The sequence below is a fragment of the Sinocyclocheilus rhinocerous genome, unplaced genomic scaffold (assembly GCF_001515625.1).
Source record: "Sinocyclocheilus rhinocerous isolate Xijiao unplaced genomic scaffold, SAMN03320098_v1.1 scaffold590, whole genome shotgun sequence".
Classification (NCBI taxonomy): domain Eukaryota; kingdom Metazoa; phylum Chordata; class Actinopteri; order Cypriniformes; family Cyprinidae; genus Sinocyclocheilus; species Sinocyclocheilus rhinocerous.
In genome coordinates, this window is record NW_015637177.1 from 229,282 (window position 1) to 251,845 (window position 22,564).

General features: G+C 36.6%; 1 protein-coding gene across 1 annotated transcript in view; it reads left to right on the plus strand.

The window, feature by feature from the left end:
• The window catches only part of LOC107748832 (teneurin-3-like), a 308,518-nt gene that overhangs the window by 189,313 nt on the left and 96,641 nt on the right, over positions 1–22,564 (plus strand). Inside the window, exon 7 of the mRNA XM_016563808.1 lies at positions 12,708–12,830. Coding sequence (XP_016419294.1) covers positions 12,708–12,830 — 123 coding nt within the window. The remainder of the gene's footprint in view (positions 1–12,707; positions 12,831–22,564) is intronic.

Consider the following 22,564-nt stretch of genomic DNA (forward strand, 5'->3'; position numbering starts at 1 on the left):
GAGCCACATGGGGTTAAACTATGCCACTGATTATGCTGAAGTAAAACGGAAAATTTTCACCTTGTGCTATATCAAAAGAAGATAATTTCAATATAAATGACTTCTTAAAATCTGTGTGTGAGCCTTGTAATGGACTGGCCATTCATACAGGGAGTTTCCCAGCCTGTGGCTCAAGACACTGGCTTGACTTTGAAGATATTTTTTAAATTATTTAAACATTTCAGAAAAAAAGTTCAAATTGAAGAATAAAAAAAAAAAAACAGAGTGCAACTGACCTTACAGAACTGGGCTAATAGTGCTCAACATCCCACTTATAAATGTTGCAGGGAAATGCAATTTCATAAAAACTTCAAAGGCCAATTTTCATAAACAAGGCCTATTTAAATTTTTCAGAACAAAATCAAGTCCAAAACAAAGAACAAAATCAAAAATGCTTGGTCTAAAACTAATGAAATATCATGTAGAATTACAGTAAAATAATACTTTATAATCATAAGAAGGGGTGTGCCACTGGCTCAACTTACCCTAGGATTTTCGGTTCAAATTACCATACTCCTACCATTTTAACAAACTTGTATCATCCAGCAGTTTAGAGCTAATATCATGCTAACACTACAACCTTATATTATAACTTCCTAAAGCACAAGCATGTGTGATATTGTTTCAGATTTGTCAGTAATTATTCAGACACAAGAAGCATGAGTCCTTGGACATACAAAAAAAAAATTTTTTTTTTTTTTACCAAATTATTGGGCCTCCCTCTATCACAGGGTGACTAAAATGGTTAACTCTTGAAATATGTGTGGTCATATCACCAATTTTATTTAAGGTAGATGGTTATATAAATAACCTATAAATGGTTGATTAGTAAAGTCGACGTTTTATATATTTATTCATTTAAAGTTTTTTCAGGAGGTTTTTTTTATTAGTATTCTGACAGTTTAATTTAGCTAGATAAAAAATTCTCTGAAAATTAGATTTAAATTCATCCCTATTTAAATACCGCCACTTGTGATGAAAATTGTCTTGGAACCTCTACTTTCTGTTTTAATTACTTTAACATTATGCATCCTAAAAGCCAAGGCAACCCTGAAACCTGGAATTATTTTACTATAATTTAATCATTTTGTTCATAATATATTATGTTTATAATATATAATATATATTTTTTAATTATTAATATTTAAATATTTTAAATAAATAACTATTTATCTAAATGTATTTCTCAATTCAATTATATTTATTTTTATTTTATTACATTTACATATAATATTATTGCATTATTAAGTAATGATTTATTGCTTCTTTAAAGGGATAGATCACCTTCATTTGGTCCCCATTAACTTGCATAGTGTTATTTTTCCATACTATGGAAGTCAATGGGGACCAGCACTTGAATATGAACTATCCCTTTAAGACCGACAAGTCATTCAGGCAACCAAAAGTACATGTATTTTTGCACATCCCTACTTTGCAGCTCCTGAATAAAGTGAGAGCATCATGTCCCTCCAAACCACTTATTTATTCAGAAATGTTACTACCACTTGAATTTTTTGTAAGTTTATGTAGCTATAATTTCATCCAGGCTACCCCTAGCAAGCCTGCAAAATGCTGTAATGGCTGTGGAGTACTATTTAAAAATCAACTGCTTTGTCAATTACATTGCCATGGAAACCACTGCAAATTTTTGTGTATTACACAGTCACCTGCACAGTTGTCCATGTAGCGTTTGTCACCATAGTAGCAGAATGCAGTCACATCGACAGACAAACATTTTGCTTATTTTCCTGTTGCGTCGTCAAGGATTTAAGTTCGCTTTCATTCGGTATTTATCACATACTGTGTGCCAAATGTAGACAGCCTTGTTTAAGCTTCCTCTCTGAATGGAGCCAGTTGTTTCCTCATTCCATACAAATGTCACGCTGATGAGAGGATTTGTGAATGGCCTGTAGAGATGCTGTTTTGCACTGCGAGGTGGGCTGGTTTGTCTCAAAGGCACGATGATTCTGTTGAACCACATGGGAGAGACAGTGATACAGCAGGCATTGGACATCTGTTTATTTTTCTTCAGTTCACACTGCACTCTTCTGCTATAATGTGAGTGTTTTTACTCCTGGGCATTTTTGCAATGGCTCTGTTACTGACGAGAGAAGGGGAGCACATAAAGAAAGAAAGGGAGGAGAGAGAGGGGTATAACATGCAGGCTTTCTCACAGATATATTCCAAAATAGAACTGGACTTTTTTCTTCTTCTATAAGCTTAAGGAAGAAGATGTGCTTAATCTTCAGAAATATTATTCATCCACTTCAGACTGTTATATGTGGTTGAATCTGACAAACACCTTCAAAACACGTCATATTTCACTCCAAAATCAAAAGGGGAAAAAAAACTACTATTCATAGAGAAATTTAAGCTTGTTATTAGAATTACATTTATTTATTTATTTATTTATTTATTTATCTATTTGCATCCTGAAACCACTCTGTAACACAAAAAAACACCCCATTCTCATTGTCATATTTTTAATGTAAAAATAATTATTAGTGCTGTCAAAATTAGCGCGTTAACGCAGGCGATTAATTCGGAGACGTTTCAGATGCGCGCTCCAACTTCACTTCAGTGCCAGGCACGAGTCAAATGAGCACAGTACTGTTCTCGCAGCGCGTGCGCTTCAATTGCATGCACAAAGACACCGGTGCGCGCTGTAGCCTTTATCATTTCATATCAAAGAGCGAAATAATCTAAGTGCATGCAAAGTCATGGTCAGTTAAGTCATGAAATTACCAAAAAGGCAATTAAAGCTGCCTTAAAACTGTGCATGCATGTAATATATTTTATATAAGTCACATTTAAGAACATGTCTCTGAAATGGTTTTCAAAACTGTTCTGGTGCAGCCCAGCACTGTCTCACTCATCTAACACACTCGATTCAACTCGTCAGTTCATTATTGAGGCTTTAAGACCTGAAGTGAGTCAGAAACGGTAAAGAGAATTGTGAGAAAATACGATGCGTGTCAGATCCGCGTCACGTTCAGCAGCGGCAGCTCTTAAAGAAATAGCAGCCAAAACAACCTAATATCCAGCTGCTGTGATGTCGATTAATCAAAGGACAAAGAAGAAAAAAGAGGAAATCAATAACTTTTTATATAGCTTTAAGGATTCATCTATATTTAATTTAGAATTTAGTGATTGATAACTTCAATTTCTGTATATTTCTGCTGAAGGGCACAGGTAAATATGACATTTATTATAATGGGTTTATATGAAGATTGTTTTAAGTTCACTTAAATTAGAAGTTATTTTTTAAAGTCTAATAAATGTTAAAATTGATAGCTCTCAATTATACTGTAATGTTGAATGGCTATAGTCAATGGGTTAAATATTAGGGGGGGGAAACAATTTTATAGAGACATCAGTAGTACTGGTATCAGTGATACTGGCCTTCAGTCATAAAAAAATGCCATTAAACAAATATTAAAAATATACTGTATTTATGTTGTTTGTACATTCATTTGAATATTTAATGTGAAATTATTGCAATAAAAAAGTATATTTAAAAACTTTAATGTTAAGTGGGATTAATCGTGATTAATCGCGATTAATCTCAGAAAAAATGTGTGATTAATTAGTTCATTTTTTTAAATAGATTGACAGCACTAATAATTATTTAAATTCTGCATTATAAGTACTGTTGTAAAACATACAATTTAAATGTGTAAATGCGGTGCTGAATTGCAAATACAGAAATTGCAAAGTTAAGGCATGACCATTAGACAGCAAAATGCTCACTGGGTCAGCACGGTTAGACAAAAACATGTGGAGAAGAAAATATGCATTAACTGCAAAAGAATTAAGGTGAAGAATTAGGTGTGAAACCATCAGGAACCATTTAGTCTCCAGCACCACCATTTTCCAGAACTGCAGCCTAACTGGAGTCTCCAGAAGTGCAAGGTGTCAGGTTCTCAGACACAAAGAATCCTAAAAAATGACCCTCACTTAATAAGAATAACATTCTGAAGTGTTGTGAAATATATGAAGACTCATTTTTATAGGCTTTATAGATAAATAAGTTGAGAGTGACTCTTGAAGGACAAGCACCACATCCTCTTGTACCACTGTTCGAAGAATTGATCTTCCGGAATCTTGCAGTAAGTTTTGGGAGATCATTTTTACTCCATCTATGCAAGACAGATATTTCAGGATAGGAGATCCACTAAAAAAGATCTCCCAAAACTTACTGCCAGATTCTGGAAGATCAATTCTTCAAACAGTGGTTATATATTAACAAAACACATGGTTATATAAAAACAAAATATTAACAACAATTATATATTACTTATAAATGATTAAGTACAAAATTAATAGTAGTCATTAAGATTGATGTGGTTTGGAATTGGTAAAATGTGCTTTTACCAAAAAAAAAATATGATCAGAATATCAACTTGCATAATAATTATGCACGTACTGTGTATATATATACAATTACGTCAAATAAATGCATTATATGATATTGGTAACACTTTACAATAACTTTACAAAAACTACACTTTACAACACCAATTAATGTTAGTTCACAATCAACTGCACTTAAAGGACAAAATAAGCAGAAATTGTCACATTTACACGAGATCATCAGACACAGAGAATACACACAGACAGGCACAATTCTACATAATTCTTTGTATTGATGACGTCAAGACTGCTCTCCAAAGTCAATAAGAGGAAATTAAGTGCCCTCCTTTTTTCTTTCTCAGTGCAATATTGCTCCAAACCTATTCAGTGCTGTAGAGATCCAGTGGCCCTCTTTTATCATAGTCATAAAGGGATGAGAGGACAGCATCAGTGAATCCCTTTAACATCCAAATAGGAATGCATTTGTTCAGTCAGCGGCCTTTCAGTATTGTCCACTTTTGTGTCATCTTGAGAAAAGTCATTTGTAGTTCTGGGATTGACGAGATATACAGTATTAAATCCTGTGCAGCGCTAGAGCTGTGTTCAACAGGTTTAAAGAAAGCAGTTGGATTATCTGTGTGATCAGCAAGCAGAGTGGCTGAATAACAAAAGCTAATTTTGCTCTTTAGAGAGGAAGCCAAATCCATTTCAGAGTTAATTATTCCACTGTATTCGAGACAGTTCAGCAGCTTCCAGAGAGCTATTTACTGACACTCCAAAGCCAGGTCTGCTGCTTTTGTCAATACAGCTGCTAATAGAGCAGAGATCACAACCATCTGGAGAGACTGAAAGAGAGCAAGATTACAGTTTTCACACAGGGTCTCAAAATAATGGGTCCATAATGACTATCTCTTTCATTCTGTATCTGCGTCTTCTTAGATGTGCACTGGCCTTATGAGATAATATCAGCTTATTTGGCCTGTTCATGCAAAGTAAAAAGTTTGCGGGAAGAAATGCATCATGTGACTTCTTGAAATGTTGTTTTTTAAAGTCCTAGCATGACATAGTTGTTAGTTATTATCAGCGTCATTATGAAGATAGCTTTTGTACCGTGTCTTGCTTACAAGCGGCGGGTGTCTCTGGCCAGACCCTCAGCAGCTCTGATCATTACTGCATTTTGAGATTCCTGAAGATGCACACAGCAGGACATTCAAGAGCATCACAGAAATTATGGAAATATATGGAGAGCTAATCATGACAGTGCCCTGTAGGGGCCAAACATTAACAAGCCCGAAAACAGATTTCTTCTCACTTTCTTTTATCTGTGGCTGTTCCTTGTCCCGTCCCAGCTTTCCTTATCAGACCTCATTATCCCTCCGAATTTGCGTTCCAAAACCTGTTATTTCAAACGACTGATGTTATGGGAATACACAATGGAACATTGTTACAGCACTTTTTCTTCCTGTTCAATATGTTTCCACAAATGGGCTTGCCAATAGATTTACCAAATGAGTTTTCATTTACTAAATGACTTCTGTTCCCCCAAAATTACTGCACAGAATTAATAAAGTTTAGGTTAATAATAAGTTAGACCTACTTAAAGTGTTTGACAATCCTTAAGCAGCACTACTTAAATCGAAGGAATTATCTTAAAAACAAGCCTATGCGTTTAAACATAGGCCAGAGTTTTCGCAGGAGAAAACCAAAATTATACTTTCTTACAAAGCAATGTAATTTAATATTGTCCACCTGCAGAGCCATAGAAACACACATCAGAGCAGTTTCCTAACAGCAGTGCCAGTGACAAAATGAGCTGTATTACTGGCCTTACGCCACTTTGAGTTTAAGACCTTTTTTTCTGTTACTGTCTAAAACATATTTAACTGAGATATAATATACTTTGTTGTTCTTTGTTGTTGATCATCCCTTTTCTTTCTGTTTTTAGCGTAAATGGATTATTCCCAGTTAACTAAAATATATTATAAGAACATTTTGCACATTCTCATTAAGTTATGAAAACTTTATTTCTGATTGTTCTCTGAACTTTTTAAAACATCCATTTAAAAAAAAAAAAATTTTATGTTCTTTCTTTGTTAGGGAACATTCAATTTTCTCATTTTGCAAACGTTATGGGAACGCTACTTTAGAATGTTCTCTAAGCATTCTGAAACAAGTAGTAACATTTGAAAAATGTTAAACGAACATCCAACAAAAACATTGTTCCAGAATAACGTATTATTAATGTTTTTGTGCTAATATTTTGAGAACATTATTAAAGACAAGATTTGAACTTTGAACGAATGTTCTATTAGCATTATTTTGCTCATAAATTTGAGAACAGTTCTGAGAACATTCCCTGTTAGCTGGATTCCAAAAAATATACATTTATGTTTCTGATCTGTTTCGAACTATTAGAATAGTTTTACTGCGTAACATATGCACTTAATGTTGATGATTATAATGAGGATTATTATATACATTTATAATCATAATATGTAATTATGTGTCTTCTTAAAACTGTATTAGTAAAATATTATGCTGCAACACTAAATTGATTTAGTCCTTGTAATTTCTCCTATCTGGTCAAACAGACTATTCAAAAGGTGCAGTGGAAAAGTATCCTAATGAATGGCCTCTCTGATTAGTTGTAAGTGTAAAAAAAAAGAGAAAAAACTGTAATATTTGATTCATAAAACATGACAACCAAGCTAATCTTAAATGACAAGCAACACATCTATGCAGTTATGAAGTAAACACTGCTAACGTTCACTGTAAACTGTAAAAACTGATGATGTGATGGTTCTTCTGCAGGTAGATGTGTCTTTAATTATGCACTAGAATGCTTTATAGCTTGAGTAAAACGAGTTCAATGTATGCAGCGTCTTGGTCTCACAGTGTCTCACACTGTCAACATTGCAGATGGAGAACATATCCTTCTCTTTGGTTTTACACAGCAAACAATGCCTCGCTCGCTAAGCGTCAGCAGCTCTTCCAGCTACTAAGAAAACACAGAGCCTCTTCTCTGTCAGTCCCATCTGGTGTGTCAGGCCCCAGCCATCTCCACTAAGCCCACACCCACACAACAAGACAGACAGCGGATGGAAAAATCAGGTTTCTCTCCCGCTGTCCTTGTTCAACAGGGGTAACATAGCCACGTAGAGATTTTTCATGAACGCTCGATCAATACCACATCCTCTGAGGATGGCTTTAATACTGGATGGAAGTTCACCCAGATGTCTCAAACATGTCGAGAGGCTCCTCTAACCACCACTAAAATCTCACTAGAACGACAGGTTAACTGAATGGGCCTGAGACCAGATTTTTTTACTCACTTAACTGCTCCCTGAGCTTTTTGAAAAGAGAGTTCTGAGACGAGACTGATGCAGCACAAGCCCTGATGGAAGGCAGCATAGGCCTTTCCAGCAGTTTTCATTTCATACTTGTTCACAAGTCCCTTTTTTATCACTATTCTTCAGAATAATTGTCCACATCCTGCATATACTTTGGTTTTTCAGCATCTTCTGCATGTTAGATTTTTTTTTTCTAATTTTTTTCGACTACAGACCTCATCTCCAATTCAACTCTTTATTTACCAAAACAGAAAAAAATATCATGTTAAATTATTTGTGCATTCATGAGCAAGCATGACTTCACAACCAAGAAGTCTATCCATCTTCCCTCAACTATTCCCTTTTTTAAAACAATGTGATGCCCATGGTAAACAAGTTGCATCTTCTGAACAGAGTGCTGATGACCTCTAAACGTTGCTCTGAGCATTGACTCCAAAAGCTGGAAAAACTCATAAAGGGGCCCCAGTGGACCAAACACCAGCCAGAGGAAGCATGGCATGCCATGAGTTTCTCAGTCCTGTTTTAAAAGATGGAGAAGCTGTTCATAAATACTTCACAGCTTTTCTCACCTCTAAAAAGCTTTGTACATTTAGGCAGAGCCAGGCAGAGTTTTTCATTCAGTCTGTGTCTCCATGAATGAGTAGTGATGCTCTGGAGAAAATACTAACTCAGTCTTTCCACAGTGCACTCTTATTTTCACAGTTTAGCGAGCTGCTTTGTCCTCCCACTGATGTTTTTTGCTAAATGATTTTAGAATAATTAATAGTCATTTTTAAAATCTGTTTCATACCTTGTTCACCCTGCATTCAAAAAAGTTTTGATTGGCATTGATGAAATTTCTGAATACACATAATAATTTTTTCTTCATACATAGGCATAGAAAAATGCAGCTTTGGTGCCTTGCAAAAAGTGGTTGATTATTGTAAATAAGGATGGTGAGAGTTGAGGTAATTTGTGTGGGTGATTTGGAAATGCTCAGGGGACAGGCTGTCAGCAGCTCTCCTCTCAACACAACACCCTGAGTGAAGGAAGGACATTTGGTTTTGCCCTTGATTTATTGCTGCAGAAAGTCTTTTTTATTCATTGGCGTATCTCTCGCGCAGTTAAATGCAACGGTTCACGATTGTTTTTTTTCTCAGTTCTGTTGGTGTTGCTTGCTGTGTTTTTCTCCCACTAATTCTGAAAATAGTTTCTCGTTGAGTCACAGAAAGCCAGTTTCCCCATCCTCTTGCTAATGATCATAAGTGACACAGAGTGAGAAATATGGAGCTGTATTTTAAGATGAAGCGTCGCTGGGTCCTCGATCGCATTGCGAGTCCCACTGGTTACATAACCGCCAATCCTGCCTTGTATAAGTTGCCTTGCATTTAGTTCAACTGTAATTCTTACCACTGCATATGAACCCTGCCCTGGTGAAAACTCTCTCTTCCTCCTTACTCTCTTATTCATTCCTTACACACCTGAGGCAGTAGCGGCCCACTTCCAAACTGATCAGGCTTTGTGCTTCCCTCCATTGCCCTCTTTCTCTCTCTTTTTCTCACTCTCTCTCCACTCACCCCATGTAGAATTGGTCTTTCTCTGAAGCCTGCTTTATCATTCATCGCTTTCTGTTCCCAGGGCTCATCAACAAAGCGATCCACCTCCCATGATCTCGCCCACCTTTAGCTGTTTTAGCACTCGCGAGACAACCGAAGGAAAGGAAATTAGGAAAAACCTAACAGCCAATTTACATTCTTTGTCAGCTGAGAGAACTAGACGCTTTTTTATTTTGCACTTGGCGCATTTGTATTCTAATAGCCTGGATGTGTTCCATACACATGCATGATCGTTCCCGAACACCCTGCGGCTCTAAGATCCGAGCGTGCCCATCCTCTATTATCTCTTTAAGATTGTTTATTCATCCACATTAGTTTCGCTTTCAGATATTGCAACAAGTGAATGCAACTGACCATCAAGGAACTGTTTCATGAACAATCAGAATCCGATACAGAGGTGAAAAACTTTGCACTTCCATATTCATTCCTCGTTTACGATGCTGAAAGTTAATGGAGCAGCCTGCTCAAAAGTGTGTCGGCGAGCGACTCGATCAGATCAGCAGGGGGTGGCCGTCTTTCTGCCGGAGAAGTCAATACTGCCCACTCTCCCATAACCCCCTGCTTCGGCTAAGGTCAGAGTGCTGGACATCGACTGCTCCGTGAACGGACTGACCCAGCGGGTATCTAATTTAATGAGAGAGTAAGAGTGAGACCGGATAGAAAGATATGGCAAGACTTTGGAGGGTGAGCTTAAGGAATTTTATAAGCCAATTACTGCTCAAATACTTTAATGAAACTGTCATACATCAACTCTTCTATGTCTTTATCCTTCTCATTAATGCTCCAATGTCGTTGGAGCGCTTTTGTTGTATAATGTATAACGCTTTATCTACGCATTTCAGGAATACCAGCAAAGCCTACAGTTCCAGATAACAAGCACACATAAGAAACTTTACACACACAAGTAAACACACAAATACACCAGCACAGAGAGAAGGAGAATGATTTATGTAGGGAGGTTGTGTGTGTGCTCTTGGGGCATGAAGAGACCCAGTGGGGGTTGTTGGCAGGTCTAAATTACCTTTATTAGAGCCAACGTCTGCAGCTAACACTGCTGTTACTCAGAGAGAGGATCAGCCTGTCCCCTCAGAGCAGCCCACCTCAGCACAGCTACCACACACACATACATATACAGTACGTCCTATGAGATGTGGACAAAATGTGTATCATAAAAGTATTATATGATAATCTCCTGAAGCTAATACTATAGTTTTGTGTAAGAAACAAAATGAAATTAAGTCACTTATAATATTGTCCTCTGCTATACTGGCGTACTCAAATCTGTGAATGAGATAAACAGTATGAGATAATTTTTTCTCAAAAAAAGATTTTATTTTCTTTTGAAACTTAACAGGTCTTGGTCACATGGTTTCTTGTGTTCTTGTGTTTTGAACTACATAAATGTTGACAGAATCTTCATTTTTGGGTAAACTGTCCCTTTAAGGTTCTGGGATGACAATATAAATGTTATGGGATCGATCCAGGTAGGGTTAAGATTGAAATGGAGAAGGTCTCCACAAATCGCTGCAGTGTTTTTCTCAGTGTCTGCAAAATGAATAACCTACCTTTTCCTCCATTACAAGTATGTTTGAGCAGTATTTTTGGTCAACCCCTTGACATTTCACTGTACTTCCTCTCAGTTTACAGCCAACTGGTTCCCCATATAAGGATGAGGCCTCATGATGGCTTAGTTCCTGCAGAATCCTACAGATTGTACACTATCCTGTATGACCTTTCCAAGCATGTGCTTTAGAGGCATCACCGGGGAAACAAAACATATTCAAATGGGTGCTGATTCACCCAGGTCGTCTTGCTACCCACAGGGGCCTTTTGCAGAATCTGTGAAAGACCGTTTGGCAAACCCACCCTGAAATGTAGCCAATTGTGTTTCTAGCCACACCTGAACTGAACCTCGTGTCACAAATATACAGGCCAAGTGTGATTTTCGAATGCTTAAATTCCACACAAGCACACTTTGGTGAGAACATTTAGACATTTCAGGAACAAGTGAAACGAGACAGCCAAAGCAGCTGTCTAAACATATTATTCCACAGCACAGCCGCACAGTCTTTCCTGTCACTGATACCAAATTCATCAGCTGAGGCTACTATAGCATTTTAGAGCTATTTTAACTTAAAAACTTGAGCTTTGATGAATAAATTGGTATTCCCACTTGACATATAACAATGACTGTTTAAAGAGTAAAATAATGCACAAACAAATCAATACAGGACATGTAGCTGTTTTTATTCTTTTTTCTTTCAAAAGGTCATTATAGGGGCTTGATTACACAACAACTCTCTGTTTAGTTTTTGACAATGTTTATTAGAATATTAGAATAGAATCTTTAAGGTCACCATGAATCAATAATTGCAACCACTGTTGGGGAAAGTTACTTTTAAAAGTAATGCATTACAATATTGCGTTACTCCATAAAAAGTAACTAATTACGGTACTTAGTTACTTTAATAGTTACTTAAAAAAATAATCTGATTACGTAACTCGCATTACTTACAATACATTACCCCTAACACTGATTGTGAGTTTTCTTCACTATTTTGACATCTTTCCAAGTGAAACAGCTTTTGGAACAAGAAAAAAAATTTTGTCCATCAGGAAATGATTGGATTGTTAGTTCACTGTCATTTGCTAATTTGTGTGATCGTTTCATGTGACTGACAGGTTGCTGGAGGAGAGGGATTGAAACAAGTCTGGTCGTTTTATTGCCCTGTGCCTGTGTACACATCAAGGAAGAGATGTTTTTGTTAGGGCAGGGGACATTAACAGTTTTGATTAAAGAGTATGAGGGCACATGAGTTTAAAAAGTAATGATGTGATAAATCAACAACAAACACTGCAACATTCCATAAAAAAAACAATTGTGACTGTTTTTTCTAATACTAGTGGTGTTTACAAAGTGGTGTTTACTGGTTTACAAAGGCAAGTATCACCATTACTTTTGCTGATACTTTAAGTGATAATCTTTAGAATGTAACTTGTCCCAATCATTGTGCGCTGCATTAATAAATCATAAAATCATATGGCTCATTAAGGAAAGATGTGCTGTTACTTTTCTAAGTGATCACACCTATGAATATCCTGATGGGCAATAAATATCCCCTAGACACTGAAGGAAGGTCCCAAGTTATATCCAGGAACCAGAAAATCATAGGGGTGAAGGTAACTTGTGGTCAACTTTAGGGGTTTTAAAGCCACATCAACATTATCCTAGTGTTCCACAATGTTTTACAGGGGCAAACTTTGTTTTATATTGATTATATCAGTGTGTTTTCACTGTCTCTTAATCTATTGCTTCTTGTTCCTTTATTTGTAAGTGATCATTCTCTCTCTTGTGTCTCTCTCTCCATAGCCATGCATCTCTTTGGATTGAATTGGCAGCTGCAGGAGACTGAGGGCTATGCTTTTGAGAATGGCCAGGTCAAATCTGACGCCACAGCAACCAACGCAGTTACTGCCCTATCTACTGAGAACAGTAAGGGTCAAATACACACACACCCGCTCACGCACGGATGCATAATATGGCACAGGCACAATCTGTTCAAGCCCCTTCTCTAGCACAAAACACATTTGCATTTAGTAAACAGACTGGAGAACACACACACAGTAATAGGCTAGAGAAAATTACCAAACAGACTCACTCCTACACAACTACACCTCTAGGACCCTCCGCCATGAAGACCCACACTCCCTTAAATAAACATAGCTCGAGCTAAACAAACACCCACACACACTCCCCCCCCCCCCCCCAGCCACAAACACACCCACACACAAATGGAAATCACTCACTCCAAAACCCAAACACTCCCACACACAAATGGAAATCACACACTCCAAAACCATTTCCTTTGCACCATGCCATCTTTCCTGGCACTGGGATGTGTGTTTCAGTGATCTGTGATGAGTTTAAACCTCTGTGTTTGCAAGAGCAACAGGCTTACATTCCTCAGCATTTAGACACTAGTCTTACAGTATCAGGGCGGCTGCTTTGATGTGTCGGCTGTCACGGCTGTTGCAGACACGTCCGGGAACAGTCTGGGAATCAGGAAGATGTGCCAAAAAACACATTTAGGTGACAATATTGAGTTCAAAGAAGAGAGCGTTATAATGGGAGAATATAAGAAGGCTGCATGTGTGCAGAATGCACAATAAATGGCTTCTTGAGATTGTCTGGGCTTTCAGAGCATGAAGCCAAGTTGTGAGAATTGTGAAATGCCCTGGCATTCTACCCAGAATCTTTCTTTCTTTATCTTTCTCTCTCTCTTGAAAGTGGGATTCACTCTGTCCCTAATATTAGCTGCCACACAAACCTACTGACCAGTGAAATGGAGTGCCATTTTTACATGCACTCAGAAACACACATTGGACACGCTCAAACAGCAGCAGAAATGGCTGTCAGTCATGTTTTACAGTGCTAAATTCAGTTCCGTTCATGCTTAGCTCGGTTATAAATGGAACTACGAACTGAGTTCAACTTTCAGCATTCACACCTGCATTTGAGGAGTGAGTTCAGTAAACCTTTGCTGTGTGAATTTTGGATTACTATTAGTCCCACTAAAAAAGTACATTTCTTAAACAGTATGTTTGTCTTGTTTTCCAGTACAAATATCTAAACATTGAAAAAGACAATATTTAGAGCCGAGACTTCTGGTTCTGTGCATTGATTGTTAAATGGATTCTGATGAACATGAGCTTCCAGGGGCGGGTTTAAGCGGACTGAATGATTGGAGAATTCTTGCATAAATCACCAGAAAGAAGTATGCCATTTTCACTGGATTTTGATTAAAAATTATGAGCTCACAACATTTTTTTTTAAATTAAACATACATTGATGAGTCATTAACAATAGAAAAAAAAAAGAAAAAGATTTCATTTCATGCCGACTTCAAATTACTTTAAATCAAGATACATTTACTTGAGGCAAAGTGACATTAGATATTAAGTCTTGTTTTCTGATTAATTTATCAAAATTAAATTAGTTTATTATTAAAATATAGGAAAATATCTTCCACTTGGGGAAGAAAAATAAACGTATTTTCCTTTTTAATTAAGTTACATTTTCTTGTTTTAAACAAACTTTTTAATTTAAAAAAATAATTTAAAAAGTTAGTTTAATATGCATGATGAGAATTTTTGTTTTCTGATATATATATATATATATATATATATATATATACAGTGCCTTGCGAAAATATTCATAATATTCATATGTGATGAGCGCACATGAACCCCGCCACAATGTCGTAATTACGCTGCTTTCAAGTCCTCCTGGGAAGTTCCTACTTAGGAGTTCGGAAGTTGTAATTATGATGTGATGTAAGTTCAAGTGATTTTGGTCGGAATACAATGGACTTGCTGTACAATTTCATTTCTCTTTCTTTCTCTTTCACTTCCTGCCGAACACAGGTCGCTTTTTAGTGCTAATGCAACAAAATAAAGAACAAATGGTGCACATTTGATGTCTAACTGATTCTTTTTATGCTACCCATCACCTCATGGCTAAATGAGTACTGTCTGAGTATTCTTCATCAACAAATATGCAAATAATAGTATTTCACTCACCTAATGAGCATCCTTTGTTAGCAAATTAAAATAAATTACCAAATATTTTATTTGACCACAATCACTTCAGTGGTCATCATTATTGTAATAAGACTTCCAATCCCATATTTAGGAGCTTCCCAGTAAAGATTAATAAACACTGTGACTCTGTGTTGCACTTTCTCTCTGTGGCTCCTTCACCTCAGGTGTAGGGAAGGTTAGCAGACCTCTGGTTCTCCACATAAGAAGACATTTGTTCTGCGGCAGATGTTTGGACACACAAAATAAAATGAACAAACAGGGGTTTTACCTTAACTGACTTTCATGACATCATCTGTTTCAGCAGAATGTCTGTATGTTGCTGCTATATGGGATAGTCCATTATTGTGGCAGTGCCATGATAGTTTGATAAATAGCAAGGTACTGAATTATTAACATATCACAATATTTTTAGAGTTTGTAGTTACCATGGTATCATGCTGAACAGGTAAGTGATTAAACACCCAAATTAGCAGTATATAGTTTGTTTGCTTGTTTGTTTGTGTGTTTATTTATTTATTTCAATGCCATGAAATTATATAATTAATCATATTTGGAATGTTGTAATTATGCATTATGCAACATTTAAATTTCATATCATATAAATTACAATTTGGGGTCAGTACGTTTTTTTATATACAGTGTATATATATATATATATATATATATATATATAATTTTACTTCTCAGGTGGATTGTGTCATACAGTGCAGTTTTGTTTTATTCATGTTGTATTTTTTAATGTAGGGTTTCTGTGTTTCAAAAAAAAGCATAGATACAAGTTTCATCTGAGGGTTTTGGATCCAGTCGTTGTATTTCTCCAGATCTTTTGTCATCAGTTTTGTGGTCTGATCATAACCAAGATGCTGCGTTCTACGCTCAGTTTAAAACTGAAAGACGTTGTCGGTTAATTAAGATTTCACGGATGAATTCGCACTTCGACTTGTTTATTAAATAACACCATGTCAATTGTGTAAAGACATGCCGGTGTTATAGAAGTCACCGTCTTTGATATTTACTGTCACTATGGTTACCGCTGTGAGAATAGAACAGGGGGCTGACTTCAGTTACTCATTCATACAGACAGTATTCAATTCACTCCTGTAAGCTAAGGTGTCCTGAAGACATGTTGTGATAAAATGGTGAGAGTAAATATGGCTATCAGTCCCACACATTGCCACTGATCCACAGTACATGTATCACACTAAGGAAAACGCTTACTTACCAAATATATTCGCTGATACATGCCTGCCAGAGTCTGTCTGCACTAAAATTCACAAGACAAGTCACACGCTCATAACACACAGACGGTAGGGTCCAGTCTCCAGGTGATTGGTTTCATTTGAATTAGAAATATAACATGAAAAAGTAAACAAAAAAAATGTATTTAAATAATTGTTCAATTTTTAATCTCCATAGTCAAGTGGCACAGTACCTGGAGGCATTCTGTCTACCTTTGCTGGTGCATTTACATATTTTAAAATGTTTTTAAATATTATAAATGTTAAATAGAGTGCAGCAGTTGGGTTCCAGTAGTAAAACTCCATTCATTTTCTCCAAAGGGAAATTGATTTTTAACGCTAACTTATAAATCTTTAAAGACAGACCTGTTGTGAGCTCCAAGGTTATTACTCGATGGGAGGCTGTATGCTTTTTTAAAGCCATCGGTTTACATTATTTCTATTTTTGAAATAATCATGTTTAACAGAATTTGTGGTGAAAAATTTATATATGCATATTTTGCAATAAACACAAAATACTGTATATTGTTTCTATAGATATAATCAACAGCAGTTTTTTTTAAGTTTTATATTTCTTTTTCTTTTTTCTATATTGTTTCTATAGATATAATCAACAGCAGTTTTTTTTAAGTTTTATATTTCTTTTTCTTTTTTCTATATTGTTTCTATAGATATAATCAACAGCAATTTTTTTAAAGTTTTATATTTCTTTTTATTTTATATTTATCTTTTTGAATTAGATAGTCGTTCACAATGATTAGTTCTTTCCCCTCATTAAAGCCATTAAGTACACCGTTAAATACACCGTCTTTTTTGCCCTTTTTTTTTACTGTAAGTGAAAGTTTGTGATGTTGTGATTCACATTATAGCTGGTTGGCTTGGTTCATGGCTTATAACACTTAAAACCCTTTTTTTTTAAATCATTAGAAATATAACATGAAAAAGTAAACACAAAAAATGTATTTAAATAATTGTTCAATTTTTAATCTCCATAGTCAAGTGGCAGAGTACCTGGAGGCATTCTGTCTACCTTTGCTGGTGCATTTACATATTTTAAAATGTTTTTAAATATTATAAATGTTAAATAGAGTGCAGCAGTTGGGTTCCAGTAGTAAAACTCCATTCATTTTCTCCAAAGGGAAATTGATTTTTAACGCTAACTTATAAATCTTTAAAGACAGACCTGTTGTGAGCTCCAAGGTTATTACTCGATGGGAGGCTGTATGCTTTTTTAAAGCCATCGGTTTACATTATTTCTATTTTTGAAATAATCATGTTTAACAGAATTTGTGGTGAAAAATTTATATATGCATATTTTGCAATAAACACAAAATACTGTATATTGTTTCTATAGATATAATCAACAGCAGTTTTTTTTAAGTTTTATATTTCTTTTTCTTTTTTCTATATTGTTTCTATAGATATAATCAACAGCAATTTTTTTAAAGTTTTATATTTCTTTTTATTTTATATTTATCTTTTTGAATTAGATAGTCGTTCACAATGATTAGTTCTTTCCCCTCATTAAAGCCATTAAGTACACCGTTAAATACACCGTCTTTTTTGCCCTTTTTTTTTACTGTAAGTGAAAGTTTGTGATGTTGTGATTCACATTATAGCTGGTTGGCTTGGTTCATGGCTTATAACACTTAAAACCCTTTTTTTTTAAATCCCTGTGGGAAAAATGAATGGAAAATATACCAGAATCAATGCTGCTAAATATACACTCTATATACAGCTGTGCTTTGCAGGAACCTATGAGATTTCACTGTGGGCAGAGCAAAGTTGTGGCAGAATAATAGAAAGGCTCATATTAAAATGCAAGAGATGCTTTTAGTTTGTCAACACATTGTAAGGCGTTTATGATTAACAGCATATGCTAAATAACAAATACAATCAGAAATAAATCACCTCACAGAAACAGGCGCTATCGTTTTCTCCCACCCACTGGCAGGTGTATTCCCACAAGGTCTCCCTCACTTAAGTACTAATTCAAGCACTCAGACACTCGCAGAGGAACACACACTCATGCTGTGAAGATAGATGGCCATATGTTTGAAGGCCATTATGATGATGCTCCTTACAGTAATGTGTTTGTTCTTGAGGTGATGGACGTATCCACTTTTGCAGTGATGTAGCATTAGATCAGGACATTTGTAAATCAGCTATAGGTCATTTTTAGTCTCTATAATGTCTGTTTGTCATCAGCAGAGTTAAGAAATTGGATGTGCTTTTATTAATTGGCCATAAATTGCAGGTAAATTGATTGTGATGCAGTTATATAGGCGTCAGTGGCTGTTTAGTTACACAGCAAGGGGAAGTCATTCATCTCCCCTTAAGCGGCAGTGACACAATCAGGTTACATTTATTTGAGCAGAATTTGCATTCAGCATAGTCAGTCTTTTGTTTCCTAGCACGAGCCCCCACCTCGCTTTTTTCCCTTTCTCAGTGAAAGAAATAAAAATTTGTATGCCACTGAGTGCAGGGGAATGTTAATGTGTTAACAGGCCAGGAGAATTTGCTATGGCACAAGCTTCCAGCGGTGGGTCTTCAGTCTGCTGTGAGGGCCAAACAGGATGAGGGGGGTCCTGTAGATGAGCAGCTAGTTAATGAAGCCATCAGCAATGCGTACAATCACACAGCTTACTCTCGATCAATACAGACAGCAGCTAACACCCCCACCTCCTTCAGTTAACCTTGATCTGTGCGTGTGTGCCCACCAACACCACCACCGCCGCTGTCTGTGAAGGACATGTCACATATACACACAGGAAGCGGAGAAAAAACTGCAGTCTGGCGATTTCGGTCAACATATATACAGTACGTACATGCATATATGCGCACATACATAACCTTGCATCTGTATCCTTGTAGTTTCTTCATGTTTGCAGTTTTTTATTTCTTCAAGACCCCATGAAAAGAACACTAGGTAGAGTTTTGGCTTTTAGTGCATGTTTTGAAGTCACACACTCACAGAGGTAGACAAAATAGCAGATATACTGTACACACTTAAAATGTACAATACAGTTCAAACGTTTGGAGTCGGTAAGACATTTTTTAATGTTTTTAAAGAAGTCTCTTATGCTCACCCAGGCTGCATTTTTTAAAATTCAAAATACAGTTAAACAGTAATATTAAGAAATATTATTACATTTTAGAGAAACTGTTCTATTTGAATATATTTTAAAATGTAATTTATTCCTATTGATGTTTTCAATAGCCATTACTCCAGTCTTTAGTGTCACATCCTAATTCTAATATGCTGATCTGATGCTCAAGAAAAATGTATTACTATTTGCAATGTTAAAAACAGTTGTGCTGCTTAATCATTTTGTGGAATACTTTATTGTTTATTTATATTGATCAATGGATTATTTAAAAGAACAGTATTTATTTAAAATAGAAACAATGTATTTGTCTTTACTGCCACTGTTGACTAATTTTAATGCATTCTTACTGAATAAAAGTGTTCATTTATTTTTTTTAAATCATACTAGCCCCAAACTGTCTTCAACATCTGACCAAAAATATGAATCATTCTGCACTAAACAGATATTTGTCAAATCAGAACGAAAATGGGAATGTCCCTCCCTGAGGACAGAAAACTTTACTCATCAAGCCACGTCATGGGGTCTTTAATGTAAGCTAATTAAGCAATAAGGACAATTGCGAATGTTATTCTCTGTGGGTTTTCGTCTATAAATAAGAAATCAGTTCTTATCCAGTCAAATGAGCCGAAACTAACTGCTGTACAATTATAAATACAGACTAACCATGACCTTTATCTATAAATGTCTTACAGAATTTTCTTTTATTAAGATATTTAGACATATTTAGCTTTTTCATGAACCATTTATGCTCACAAGGATGTCGCCGCTAGCTGGTTTTGTCAGGTTTTATTGTATTTCTAGCGGGATGTTCAGACATTTCATGCCCACAAGGATAGAAAAGCTGCCCACACACACAGACACATGAATAGAGCCACAGAAAATCCACACAGACACATATTCTTACTGACAGACTGAGCATACATCACACGCAGCAAAGTTTGACTTACATACCTGCTGTAGACCCTTTAAAATACGTACACACACTCACTCATTTGTCTATCTCTTCTTCTGCAGTGAAGAAAGAGCGAGTAATAACTGAGGGTGCTGCTGTTGTCATCTGCAGTTCACCTTTCTTTGAGAGACAGCTGACCTAAAAGCACTCACTCCATAAAAGAGCTTCAAGTGCTCTGTGTACCTCCTTGTGTTTGTGTATGTGTGTGTGTGTGCATGTGTGTGCGTGTGTGTTTTCAAAGCAGGGACAATAGCCTCAGTGCATTTTCCTTCCTAAATGACAGGATGTGCTTTAGATTGCCTGCCTCACTTCAGAGGTGCGTGTGTTTGTATGTGACTAGGACTGTAGGGAATGTCATTAGCATATAGGACTCGCTGTTTTTTAAGCAATTGATTTCCATAAACACTGAAAAATGAAAGTAGACCAGTCTTTTTTATTTTCAGAAAATAATTTAGTGTTCCTCACACTGACTGCTTTGTATTCAAACACACACCCTTCAGAGACTCCACCATCCTCACACAGATGTACGAAAGCTGTAGTTTTGTGCTTAAAACTGAATGTTATCCCTGGTGCCTGAAAGTGGAACCTATCATTGCATTTAGCAATGTTTCATGGGGCCTTATTTATGTGCTGCACCATTCTTAAACAATTCATCTGAGCGGCTCTGTATTCAGTCCCACTGCAGCAGCTAAGAGAGCCGAGCATGACACTCTCTCACACTCTCTTAATGAATATACCACCACTTCCCCTAATGCACATGCAGACACTCTTCCACAGGCTTCAGTGAATTAAAAACTGCTCAAGTGACTTTTCTGAAAGTCATAAAGAGGCGCTAAATCTGCAACTGAATGCGTTTGGAACGAGGGGAGACACTTGGCAAAATCGCACGTGGAGATGTTAATGTCTCTCAGGGCCCAACAGAAATAGTGAGAGAGAGAAAGTGGGGTGATGACAATGAAAACATATGGATGGTGTGTTGAAAAGGGAGTGAATAATAGGTGAGAGAGGCAGAAACCAATAGATTAAAAGGCAAATCAAGGATAGTGGGGTAGAGAGAGGGGATAAGTCACAATAAAGTGTCTTGATTTTCATGGGTTTAGCCTCATGCTGTTGATATCTTGTTATAATAAGGATGTGCATCAGGGTCGGGAATTATGAGAGCTTGGGACAAAAATGAAAACAAATTCAAGTCAAGATATGGGTGCAAAAATGCACCTGTATGAGGTATTGTCTTTTATATTTATGATATTAATCAATATCATACAAGCAAGAGTTCTGCATTTTAAAAACAATAAGTTAATACTTAGCAGCAGTTTTGTCTGTTTTTGTTCTGTTTTAATTCAATTCAATTCAAGTTTATTTGTACAGCGCTTTTCACAATACAAATCATTGCAAAGCAACTTTACAGCAAATTAAGTTTCTACAATATTTAGTGTAGAGGTCTACACAGGTCCAAAAATTCGAACCTGAAGAGACCCGTAAATGTGCTACACTGAACCGACCCGGACCCATGACGTCGCTCGTTTTTTTTGTTTTTTTTTCCCCACCTTATTTTAAATTACCGACTCACGCTTTTCTCATCCTAATTTTACAAGTTGAAAGTTACAAAACAACACACGCACAGCGCTGACTGACTCTGATAACGGCCGGGTGTTCTCTGAGTCCGATCGACTCGGGTATTACACACAATGTTAAACAGACCCGAGACCCGAAGTAATAGATTGGGACCCGACCCGGACCCGGCTGACCATTTAAAATATAGCCTCGAACCCGTATGGATCCCGGGTCGGGTCCTCGGGTCTCGGGTCCTCCGTGTAGAGCTCTGATTTAGTGGTAGCTTATCAGTGGTGACTGTCAGTCAATGTACATATGGCAGAAATGTACGGAAATATCAATTAATGACGTAATCAAACAGACGATGAACACTATTAACAGCAATTATTATATGATGCAATCAAACTTTTACCAATGTTTTACCAATGGAAATAATTTTAACCAAATCCACAGCAGAACTGTTGTGCAACACACTGGTCTTTTGTTACGGAAGGAATTCACATTGTTGAACAAATCGGTTGAGAGAGTGATTCTATGATTCCCCTTCAGGAACTCGAGCTGCGTCGAAGTCGCTTTGGGAACGCCCCTGCGTGACCGCGTTCTGAAGCACGTGTCAAATCAGTCCAATGGAGTAGCGAGACGTCACGAGCGGGGGGACGTAAGCACCAGAAAGTATAAAAGCGCATCCGGCAGAGCGCAAACCAGCTTCTGCTCTTCAGTAGCACTCTGTGTATGTGTCTGTCTATTTACTGTTGTCTGTCAGCACAAGCAT